Source organism: Ixodes scapularis, unplaced genomic scaffold (genome assembly GCF_016920785.2).
Source record: "Ixodes scapularis isolate PalLabHiFi unplaced genomic scaffold, ASM1692078v2 PGA_scaffold12__126_contigs__length_90152505, whole genome shotgun sequence".
In the NCBI taxonomy this organism is placed as follows: Eukaryota; Metazoa; Arthropoda; class Arachnida; order Ixodida; family Ixodidae; genus Ixodes; species Ixodes scapularis.
The window spans coordinates 32,601,761-32,614,178 of NW_024609838.1; the positions used below are offsets into that span (position 1 = coordinate 32,601,761).

The window sequence follows — 12,418 nt, forward strand, 5'->3', positions numbered from 1 at the left end:
CATTTTTTTTTAAATATAACTCTCTGAAATGCTATAGACCGGGGCTGGGGCGATATCCCCCCCCCGCCCCCCCTTCCCCCTCCCCCTTACACCCTTATGCCCTTTGCGCCCCCTTTTTTACGCCACTTGAAAGGGCCGGGGGGAGGGGGGTGAATCGTCCCCTTCCCCATTCTTCTGTTTCGACGACCCTGCTTAGAGGCGTTCCAACTGAGCGATGACGAGGAACAGCACAGCGTGCATTTTCGAAATTATTGTTCTAGAGATTCTGGAATTAAAACGGAGCGCGTTCAATGAACTTACGAGCGGCCATGACAGACTTTCAATCGAGAGGCTCGTGCCAGGGCTCGTTGTGTGCAGGTGCGTTCAGTGACCTTCTTTTATAGTTCATAACTTTGATGTCAGGGTCAAGATGATCAGTTGAGAACGACGAATTGGATGGTGCGTGTTCGAGTCGACGGTGAAAAGTTTTGTTGTGCACGATGAAAGCTTGGGGTCCTCGCGTTCTCGAAACATCACCGTCAGTATTGACAAACTGACATTAGTCTTATTTTAGTTGATGAACGCAGAATTAATCCCAGTTTGGCTAATATTTGAAACTATCATAAAATGATTTTATCTCCCGCTGATGGGGACAACTACCCGGAAGCGAAATCCGTCCAAAGGTGGACAATGCTACTCGGCTGGTTGTGACATAGCCACGTCGGGCTACACACTGATCAGCCGAGATAAATATAAGGAACAACAGGGACGTTTTTGTTTTAGTAAATTCTGCTTTATCGGCGGAAATAAGAACGATATCACACTATCAACTTTGACGGTGTTAATTTTAGAATGCAATCACCCAAGCCTCCATTGTGCTTTTTACACACCATCAAGGTCGCAGCTGATAATCTTTATCGTGACATTATACGGATGAACCACGTTCGTCTCCGCGAGCTTTCTGGTGCTGCTCTAGCTCGACGCCTAGGTAGCAGGGATTTTTCGCCGTTTTAATGAGAAACGTCACGAATACTGCCACTGAATGAGCTGCGCTTAGAGTACCGACACGATCCGTTCCCCGACATTGTTGTGCGCGCCCCCATTTTGGGGCTTGTGCAGAGCAGACGCAACTGCTGATCGGCATGATTCAAAAGTGCGACTTCCTTGGCATTAGATTCGGTGTTGGGAAACTCATGTAGTATTGCTTTGCTCTGTCGCGAACTGTTTCAACATTTACGGAGGACGGAAAAGAGTTTCTGCGATTTCAGATAAAGCTTCAGAGAACTGGCAACCATGATTTTAAGCCACATAATGGCCAAGTGTCGTTACTCTGAAGCGTAGCTTATTTAATGGCACTAGTCACGAAGATATACAGATCTGCGCGTTTGTGAGAAAAGAAAACTTCACCGGCAATCTTTCGGCTCCTCCCCGCGCTATGTCATAACACAAAGAAAGTTGTGTCTGATGAGTTTAGCGACCCTGTAGGAAGTATTCACTGGCGGCCATAGCTGTGTGCGTGACTGCTGAGCGCGTGCTGAAGGCGAGCTTCCACAGTTCTCTTGTAACGCGCATTCCGCAGCCTCGAGATTGCCGTTCTTAGCAGCCTAATAATGTGGGCTCGTTCTGAGCATGCGCTCTGCTCTAGACAGCACCCACAAATATGGCGCCCAGTAAATACTCTTTATACGTACCCAACTCGTAAGAACACTTCGTGTCTTGTGCGTATATAGTGGTCCTGCGTTCGCCATGAGCACTGAAATGTCTCGAAATGGTCGCCTGAGCAACCTTCACCGGACGGCTCCAGAGGTGCGTCTGTGGAAAGAAGCATAAACTTTTACTTTCAATTTTGGCATAAACCAGTGGAGCGTGAACATAATCCATGTTTCGCGTTTCTTGAAATGTCAGTTATTTGTATAACGGCTGCGTGACAGCCTCAACAATAGATATGCATTTTGATATGATTTCATCTCGACTGTCGAATTGCTTCAGATAGAGGACGCCAAAGAAGCGCAGCAGGTTCTGTTCTGGCTCGGAGAAATATGTTGCGTTGGGCCAGTTGTTCTCAAATCTTGCAGGCAAAAAGGGTGGAAGTTTAATTATGTCAAAAAAATTAATACTGTAGGGAATTTTCTACCTAGAAGAATGGTGCAAGCCCCGGAACAGGCAGACAATACTTTTGGACGTCTCTGTGATTTTTAAAAATATATTTGTATACCTCACGGGTGGTGTGTGATGGTGGACTCACTATGAGGCGACAGGGACGAAACCAACACGGACTAAGGGAAAAAATAAAGAAGGCTGTTTTACGAAGCAAAACAACACTTATAAATGAGTTCTGTTTTTCCTAAGATATCAAGCCGATTCATAACTCGGAGCGTGATGGAACGATCGTGGCTTCCGGTTGCTTCGTTTCACCGGAAGCGCACATGACGGAACGATCGAGGAGTCGAGCTCCGATGTTGCCTTTTCCTATTGTGCTCCTCGACTGTGGATCAGCAAGGCCCCTGGGATCTGCCCGGGGCTTAATTAAGCTAGTCGTGGCATGCAATGTTCCATGAATGCTAGACGAGCCGGCGATTGGATGCGTGCAACGGCTTGTTTGAGAAGGACGGCAGTAGCGCTAACGTTGGAACGCAGGAAAAAGAGTTGAACAAAGGCGTATCAGTAGCAATTTTTTGTTGTTGTACTGGTCGAACTTTGTCACAGTGCCTTCGCGGTAGAGGGAATGTTGTGTTCAACCTGTTCTTTTATCTAAGTGTCACCTCAAATTTTGAGCTTTTTCCTTTAAATTTTGTTTTCTACTAGAACGTTTTCTTTTCTTTTTTTTTTTAAATTTTACTTACACCATTTGGTCCTTGTTTCTGTCGTCTCACAGTGAGTTCACCTCCAGGGCGTGGACATATCGCCCGAGAGGCATATACCAATACATTTTAAAAATCAAAGAGATGCCCACAATCGATAAGGGTTCCTAGTTTTCTAGCTAATTACGAACACGCATTTCTTGACATTAGTGATTAAAGAGAAGCTTTACAAACACAAAAAAATTACCTGTATAAGCTATGATTCTTGGTAAAAAAAACTTTTGTACGAGGACACAAAACAGAAATAATAAAAACGGGATTTTTGAGAAAATGTATTTCAAACTTAAACTTTTTAAATATTCACGACTTTTAAGTGATGATATTCAAATCGATAATGGAAGCAGCTGAATGAATTTAATATATTTATACACGGCTTTTTTCGCGCTTTCTATGTACATAAACCTATAAATGTAAGTACGTCGCAGATAGCAGCCTGTCAAAATTGATAAATATTCGACCTGATATGCGAGTTTAGGGTTTTTCAAAAAAAAAAATGTAAAATGCCTAAAAATATTTAAATACCTTAAGGCTTCTCTATGGTGGCCACGGAAATATAGACAAAAATTAACATACAGTTAATTAACGTACCACGGGAGGACAGCAAGTCAAACATGCGATATTCGACACTGGGGAAAGACGCTAATGTCCACCGCGGCCGATTGTGCGGTTCATAACTCGTGAACAAAAGAGAAAAAAATATCTCAACACGTGGTTTTCACCTTTCTTCTAGGTAGAAACTTTCCTACAACATATAGTAACGAGAAAATCTCTGGTTAGGTGAAATTCTCCATAGCACCATTTATTTTCTTCTTCTTCTTCTGGTTAGGTGTTCGTCATTTTGTGAAGCTTAAAAGTGAAGCCTAGATAAAAGCATGGCCGTGAGGCTTGACACTGATTGGTTTTGAGTTGTGTGGGAAAGGGGGAGGAGGGGGCGTGTGAGAGGCCATTGCAGTAAAAAGGCGTTTCTGCCGCGAGGGGGAAATTGAATCCAGACAAGAGAGGGGGGGCCCTCCGAAATGGTTTTTAGAGTAATCAGTTAAAGGAATACTGAACTAAGGAATTTAGTGTCCATAATAAGTGGCGCACGTTCTTTCCACGAGCCAGCAGCCGCCGGTGTGCACGAGCACACGCAACAAAAATGACGTCACAGACCTCCATTCGCGGTTGAGATGACAGTGAAATGTATGGGCTTCGAGCCAAAGGAGAATAAAGATAAGTTTTTCATCTACACAGTGGTGTCTGGTGCAAAAGGTAAGCGATGAATTGGTCTAACAAGCACGTAGCTTTCATTTGTAGAGATGAAAAACCTCTCTTTATTCTCCTTTAGTCCGAAGCCCATGCATTTTACTGTCATCTCAACCGCGAATGGAGGTCTGTGACGTCATTTGTGTTGCGTGTGCTCGCGCACACCGGCGGCTGCTGGCTCGTGGAAAGAACGTGCGCCACTTATTATGGGCACTAAATTCTTTGGTTCAGTATCCCTTTAAGCAGTTTAACTGTAGGTAAGGTAGCAGTAAAAAAAGTCTACGAAACCGCAACCTGTCTTTCAAATTAAAACGCGTTCCTTTTGTCTTAGGGAAGTGCTCGTTTGACTAAGAGGGAGTAGGAGGGAGGCGGGGAAGGCGGCGAAGGCCGGGGTCTAGGGGGGGGGGGGGGTTAGGTTTTCTAAAAAACTGGCGAGCCTCCCTTTAACATGCAGAGAACAGCAGCTTGGCCCCCACGGGCCATCCGCCGATGGCACGTGGTGCCGAACGCAGCATTTGCCGAACGCAGAGCGGATGGCCCCACGGGCATGCGTTCGGCAAATAGCTGCTTGACATCCTGTCACACGTTTTTAAAACCCGGGTTAGCGCCGGTATCTAGACTTATTTTCAATTCCAGTAATGTATACATTACTGGAATTTCTATCGGGTGTACACACCACGCGTCAAGCCAGTCGCTTAACTAACCGATGAAGAGTGCAGAGAGAGTAGACGCCACACGTTTCACCTGCAACATGATTTCCTAGCAATTTGCTATGCATTTGGTTTCGTCAAAATTAAAAAAAGGCGACCCTTTTTGCCTGCACGATTTGAGACAAAATCACCCATTGTCGACTGAATATTCAGTCAACTAAAAAACGAAAACTTTCCTGACTGTACACCATAATCCCGAATAAACGCCCACCCATGATGAGAAGAAAAAGAAATATAAACGAGGTGGGCGATCTCTCGGTATTTTATGGATACGTCGTTTTTGCTTTAAATAAGACAACTCGCTTTGTGTGTATGTAAACATAATAAATCAGTTACAGGATAGAGTAAGAACGCGGTGATATCTGCATCGCCACTTACACCCGACAAGGAGCGCTGTGGCGCTGAAGACAGACTCGCAGGCCGACCCTTTGACGGAGCAGTAGTAGGTGCCCGAGTCGCTCGCCTGCACGTCGGGTCGGGTCCAGGTGGCGCTGGTGTCGTTCTGCCGCCGTATCTGCGATGCCGGCACCACGTCGTACCGTGAGCGCAGCATGCCTATCTCGTAGTGTTCGTTGCCTGGCCATCGCGTGAGGAGGCACGTCATCTCGAAGGTAGACCCGTTCCGGACGGTGATGTCGTGCGAAGCGGCTGGAGAGGAGAGCAAAAACAAAAGTTTGTATGGAATCGAAGTTTGCTATGATCTTTAGGTTTTTCCTTCTAAAAATGACATTACATCTTATAGTTACTAACATCTTAAAGAAAAACTGAAACAGTCCTGAATTTAAATAAAAACACCTGATTTGTTTTAATCCAACTCCAAGCAACACGAATAGTACTTCTATTTTATGCCCGCATCGCCTAAAATTACGCTTTTGAAGTTGCATTGAAACCACGCCCTTCCGGGGCAATGGGAGAGGGCAGTAAAATGAGAAGGGAAAGCATGACGTCACAGAGCCAGCGTCTTGCATAGTTGATACTGAGATAATTGGTGATTCATGCTTCTGAAAGATGCTGGCTAAACGTAGGATGATACACGAAGAGAGAGAGAGAGAGAGAAGAGGACAAACGCACTGCTGAACTAGTAACCACTTACTGAAGATCTTCTTCCACACTTATTAGTTTCATATCTCCGAACGAATGGGTGTTGAAAAGGAAGCGGCTTGTCTTCAGTAAATGTTTGCTAGTCCAGAGGTTCCGAGCATCCTTGTACAGAAGATGCAGGCACCTCAGCGAATCCGAGGAGCTTGCGCGAAGGGGAGACGAAACGAGCTAAGGATTTCCAGTTGATAGTTAAGCGACAGATGCATTTAGAATCGCGCCTGCTCATTTTATGACGCCACGGATGGATTAACCAATGACATTCGACGGCGGAGAGATGCTGCATATTTTTCGATTTGCTCACGTTTAGTGTTGATTTGAGAACAATGGTGATATTTAGATTCTGGAGGAAAAACTACGCCCCCAAAAGAGCATTAACTCATTTTTTTTAAAACCTGCTTCAGCTTTTTTTTTAAGAAACAGTCCCAGGCGAATTGCAAGCATCTGGTTATCCCTCCGCAGTCAATGAGCTCGCGACGTTGGCCGATAAGAAAGCCGATGTATACATATCACAAAGCCAGAATCCTTAAATGACGCCGCTGTGTTTCTTACGAGGTCAGAAGTACTACAGTAGATGCATACGTGGCAATTCCGCTCGTTGTACCACAGCCGTTTCGATAAGGTGCAACCAACTTTGTTCGGTTTCAGTGGGCCCCAGTCGGCCTTTTGACGTAACGTCTTTCGAGATATTGGAGCGTTTTAGCGATTTGGGTCCCCCGAGTAGCTCGGAACGTCGCACTGCGCAAGCGCATGAAGCGCGGAAACGTCGACCCATATATCCCAAGACTCAAAAGTAAACATGCTCGACAGATACCTGCTTGGTTGGGTGAGAGTTAAAGTCTGAAAACATATCTCCAACCAAAAAATGAAAGGCAACCCGACGTTTCAAAACCAACACGGTTTCTTCTTCAGGGGTGACTGAAGGCGCGCGGACACAGCAGCAGCTCCCAACCTCTTCGTCTTCAAAAAATGAAAGAAAAGAAAGAAAGAGAAAAGAAACAGAAAGAAAGAGAAAAACACAGAGCCCAATTTTCGAAGAAGACTTTTCTTGGAATCGTGGCACATCCAGCACACCCCAGGAAACCTAAACAGGTCGCTGGGCGCTCTGCCCTCTGTGTACGCACATGGCCTCCGTGACCTGACGGAAAAGCTGAAGAGATGACCATCTTCATAACTAACAAGTTATTTTACAATTTTTTCAATTTCCTAACTTCTCTTTTTTAATTTTTTCTTTTCTCTTTCTTTCTTTTCTTTCCTTTTTTGAAGACGAAGAGGTTGGGAGCTGCTGCTGTGTCCGCGCGCCTTCAGTCACCCCTGAAGAAGAAACCGTGTTGGTTTTGAAACGTCGGGTTGCCTTTCATTTTTTGGTTGGAGATATATTTTCAGACTTTATCCCAAGACTCACTATTCTGCGCCGAAGTCCCGTCCACGCAAAACAAACAGCGATCGACGCCCATGCTACTGTGAGTTGAGATGAACGGCGGTCTATGGAGCTCCAACACTAATTTTTCAAGAAACAGGTTGAGCCACGCCGCGGCAATTTAGCAACGTCCCCCAAGTGTGCAAAGAAATGCCGAGAGATGGCGCAAGCTTGCAATCAACGACCGGCTCTGTGTTCTGATGCTTTCGTCAGACTGGTGTCGCTGCAAAGCGGCGAATTGATTACCTCCATGGGAGTGTAAACACGTGGGATGATGCTGTCACGTAAACGGTGGCGGCGCAAACGGCCTGTTGTTCAATGCAGATTGTTGGGCTAGTTGGTACTGGGAATTTTACGCCATGATGGCGCTTAAGACGAGGACAAAAGGGAGACAGACAACACGGAGCGCTCCGTGTTGTCTGTCTCCCTTTTGTCCTCGTCTTAAAGGCGAACTCCGGCGATATCTTGAGCATCCCCAACTAACCATATATTCGAAATCACCGTGCGTTACTCTTTTCGGTATGCTATTTAGTATCGCGAAATTCAGAATAGTTATTGTGAAATCGGCAAATGAAAACGACGCCAAAACGAAGATTCGAATATACCCGCGCTTTTCATTGCCCTGACGTCACGGTTGGGCTGGATAGCGGTTCGAGCGGGCAGTCTAAATATGAACTATGCCGAGCATTTGTATCGTGCTGCTGCGCGGGAGCTGGAGCGACCTTGCAAGGCATAGTTTTGACACCATGAAACTGTTTGTAATCAGATGTGAACAAAGTCTACAGCCCAAAGAGTGAACTCCTACCCAACCATGACGTCACTTTTTCAATGTTGCCCGTAGAGCTTTTCACTTTGAAAAACACGATGAAGTCCAAAATTGTAAATTCTGTAACTGCACGAAAAAAAGTTATTTTGTCCAAATATTTGGGTTACTAGTTCAGCGATGTTTGTTGGTGTGTCTAGCAAGCTTTTAGGCAAATCGGGGACTATGAAGAAAACGGCGGAGTTCCCAGCGCCATCATGACGTCAAATTGCCTGTTGTTGGACGCCCACTGTACCTGAATCGCGTCGGAACTGAAACGCGGAAAACCTTAGGATGAGATGCATGACGTGGCGGAAACACGTGCAGTTTCCGCCACGGCGCGGGAGCACGTAACTCACGCAACATAAAGGCAACATACGTCGCTGCAACTTATCAGCAGCGCCCTTTGGTCGAGTCAACGCGCAAGATACGGGCAAAAGGCCAAGACATGAAAAAAAAAAAAACCCTTGACAAGGGCTCAGGGAGAGGGCTTGGGAAACGGTTCTTTCGTAAACGCACGCTATAGGTCAGTTGGGCAATCGAAGCGACATTGGGAAATCATGATGCCACGACACGATGTTTTTCTGAAGTTTTTATCCCAATGGCTGGGTATTTGACCCGATAGGCTTGTGCTGTCCTGAATCGTCTGCAACGTATCAGTTAAACGTCAAGGACGTCCAACTGGATTCGTGATGCATTAGTTGCGGAGGGAAAGAACAACCGTCGCTGCTATTTATTTCGCAGATTACAGAGGAGCGCTATCTCGTCTCGTTCAAATGCCTTGAACTGAGCCAATTCCTTCTTTTTTAACGTTTTCCGAGTATTAAAGATGGCGATCCCGAATCCCCATTACCGCGGCTGGCTCTGTTCTATGAGACGCATACAATAAATTGACGCGCATTTGTTTAAAACAAGACCGAGTTCCGCCACGGCGTAAACTGGATGAAAAGGTATTTCCCGATAACGTCGGAAAATTATTTACCTATCGTAAAAATTACAGTAACCGTAAGAAACTTTTCACAACTCATAATAAGTCAAAAAAAAAAAAAAAAGAAGAGCGTACTTAAAATTTACGCCACACTTGCCCGAAACGATATTTTATGTAGAAAAAAACACAAATCCCCCCTTACAAAAAACAAAAAAAAAAACAAAAAAAACGTTAATTACAACATGTACTGAAACAGTCCTTCCAAATAATCAGTTAGACTAAAGAAGATTGATTTTGTGTATTAGACGTTTGCGAGTAACGGTTTTTGGGCGTCGCCATCTTGCGGCTGGTGTAAGTGAATCGTCTGATAGTCGAGCATTGCTGTGGCCTTGGGTACGCCTCAGCAATGCTTGACTATCAGACGATATACCCACACCAGCAGCAAGATGGCGCCCCCCCCCTCCCCCCCCCCTCCCCCTGTGGTAACACTGTGAATATATCGTATAAACGACAGACACTGCCTGAGGTCTGGCTTGTATGACGTCACGTTTGACGTAAAACAACCGTTTGGAGAAACGTTCGAAGCACACGTGCGTATATGAAGCAAGCATGCTCTGAACGAATACCCGAGGCGCGTCCACAGGTAATTTTATCATCGTGCCCGCGGCAAACAGCCGATGTGTACTTTGGATAACGTTCCAGCAGTGCGACTACGGTTTTAGGATGATTGTAGAGATGCGTTCGAAGGCTTCGCTTCTTTGGTACCTTTATACGAAAACGAACTATAATTTCAGAATACTCATTGCTTCAAACGCAGTTCAATTGCTGTAATCCTATTGTAGCCCTGCCAAAATACCTCCCCTTCTAGTGTCATATATTCTCCCGGCGTTCGAGCTTTCTGCACTGCGTAGCTTTCTTATGCCGGTCAAAACACCTGGTTTAATATTTTGTTTTTCAACGGACCCGGTAATTTTTTTTTGTCTAATTCTTTGTAGAATAGTTATTGCAATGCCCAGTACCACCGATCTCCCCACTCTCCACCCCACTCAGTGAACCACTTTGAAATTCGCGCCGACAAGTAGTTTTCGAAAATACAATTTCTCATGCACCGACATTTTCTTAATGATCACTTTACGCAAGCACCGACTATATTACTTATGCAGAGCGGAAGTTCGTCTGCTTCTTTTGCAGGTGTTCTTGTGACGTCAAAATGCCGAGCTCTGATTGGCTCTGCTTGAAGGATAGTGGGTAGATTTCAAAGCAACCTTAACCTCCCCCTACCCTTCAATCAGAGGTAATCAGAGCTCGGCGTTCTGACGTCACCACAACAGCTGCAAAAAAAGCAGACAAGCTTCCGCTCCAGATTGATCTCGAAATACAAAAGTTACGGCGATACGTTTTTTTTTTCTGTTTTGTTTTTTTGAAAGAAAACAGGGCAAAAGCAATGTTTTGCAAGCGAAAAAGAGCAACGCAATAGAATGTACGCGTTCGAAATGCTTCTACTTGATGACGCCGCTCACGGTGCCCCATGTTGACGGTGATAGCGGTAGTGGGAACTCATATTGAGCAAAAGCAAGGAAGAGTGATTAAAATGCAATTAAATGCAAAGGTGCAAGCGAGCTGGACAAGAATGACGAAAATAATCCCTGGAGAGGAGGAACAAGAGGGACAAAGGACAAACACAGCTAGGTGACTGGTGCGCGACCGAAAAAATCCGCCTGATCCGGGTATGGAACCCGGGACCTCCCCCCCCCCCCCCCCCCCCCCCCCCCCCAATACAGGTAAAGCGCTCTACCAACTCAGCTAACCAGAGGTTAGACGTTAGCAGAGCAAACTGGTTTTATCAGCTGCCACCAGTCTAACACCAACAAGGATGAAGCTTGCAATTTAAGGCTATGATCAGGGATGGGCAAAATACATGCAAATATGTATCGAAATACACATACAAAATACTTCGTCAAAAATGTATTTAATTGCAAATTAAATTACATTTCCAAAAAAGTATTTAAATACAAGATACAAATACAACCAAATGTATTTGGTCTCCTCCAAATACTTTTTCAAATACATTCCTCAAAATCTGCGTCAGCGACTTCAGGGCACCTGCAACGGGTTTCTGGGTATCTCATTATAAATTTGCATTGCACACTCGGGAGTTAGTGTGCGAGGCTCTAGTAACGTAATAGAAACACAATCACAAAAAAATGTAATCAGCTTAGACGTAGTAGGTGGCAAAAGTACAGAGCTTCAAGCAGCTTCTTTTGTCGATTACATTTTGGCATAGACCAACAAAGAACCGAGACGACCAAGACGCGCAGCACTAGCTAGAGAATGTTTTCATTGTTGCAACTCGCACCAGTTACAAAAATCTGGACGACCCGCGCATTTAGAATGTTCCAGGCAAAAATATGGAAGGAAATCAGGCTGGAAAGCATCACAAGTTGTCACAGGCACTTATTTAGCCAGTCTGCCTGTGAACGTCGATTTCGTCACTACCCTTGCCCTGGTCTAGCACCGTAATCGCAAAGTCACCAAACGCTTGTGCTTGATTGAGAGACACTGCATTCGGTGCAGGATGTAGTTTTCTTCCTGCTCTGGACAGTGACAATAAATCTGAGGGATGTATTTTCGCCCACAAAATTGTATTTAATTACAATTGTATTTGAAATACCCACGTTTTAGTATTTAAATACACACGTCAAATAAATTACCCAATTTGTAGTTAAATACAAATGCAAAATACACAAAGTATTTGAAATACTGCCCATCCCTGGCTATGATTATAATGCAATTAAACGCAAAGGTGCAAGCGACTGGACAAGAATGACGAAAATAATCCCCCGAGAAGGAGTTTGGAGATCGTAGCAAGAAGGGGAGTTTGATCAGTTCACTGAGTGTATAAAGCTGTAGACGCCCAAATTAACAAGAAGCGCTGTCACTGCGATAACGCACCACCGCAGTTTGTTGGGGGCTCATTCAAAGTGAGTTCGAAGCTCCAGTCCCAAACTCTGGTTACCAGATTTCCAGCGATGCTGGCTCCTACGCCCCCTGTCGACGCTATAGCGCCACGCCTGGTCGTGCACCAAGCTCTCCCATAGCATTACGGAGAAGTTTCATGACCAGCCTCTGACAGGATTAGAACGGTAGCGAAGCGAGGTACTTCGGTTGTTTTGCCTCCAGCGCGAGCTTCCTGCCAAATACCTTGGAGACATATAGGAAACGCCTAAGTGAAATAGGAGACGGAAGCAGAAAGCGATCCTGGCATCAGAAAGTGGACCACTAACTATTTTCACCGGAAATGCGGCAAGCGGGTCTGACTCAGTAGAGAGATTATTAGTGCATGAAATATTCTTCTTTTTTTTTTTTTTGATAGGG

At 45.1% G+C, this 12,418-nt stretch overlaps 1 protein-coding gene across 2 annotated transcripts in view; it reads right to left on the reverse strand.

Moving 5' to 3' along the window:
* Nucleotides 1-12,418, reverse strand: part of LOC8039343 — a 46,114-nt gene that overhangs the window by 23,073 nt on the left and 10,623 nt on the right. For both annotated transcript variants that reach the window (XM_029988603.4, XM_042289505.1), the window contains exons 2-3: nucleotides 5,174-5,443; nucleotides 1,671-1,791 (exon numbers count right to left, since the gene is read on the reverse strand). In XM_029988603.4, the coding sequence (XP_029844463.3) occupies nucleotides 1,671-1,791; nucleotides 5,174-5,443 (391 nt within the window). The remainder of the gene's footprint in view (nucleotides 1-1,670; nucleotides 1,792-5,173; nucleotides 5,444-12,418) is intronic.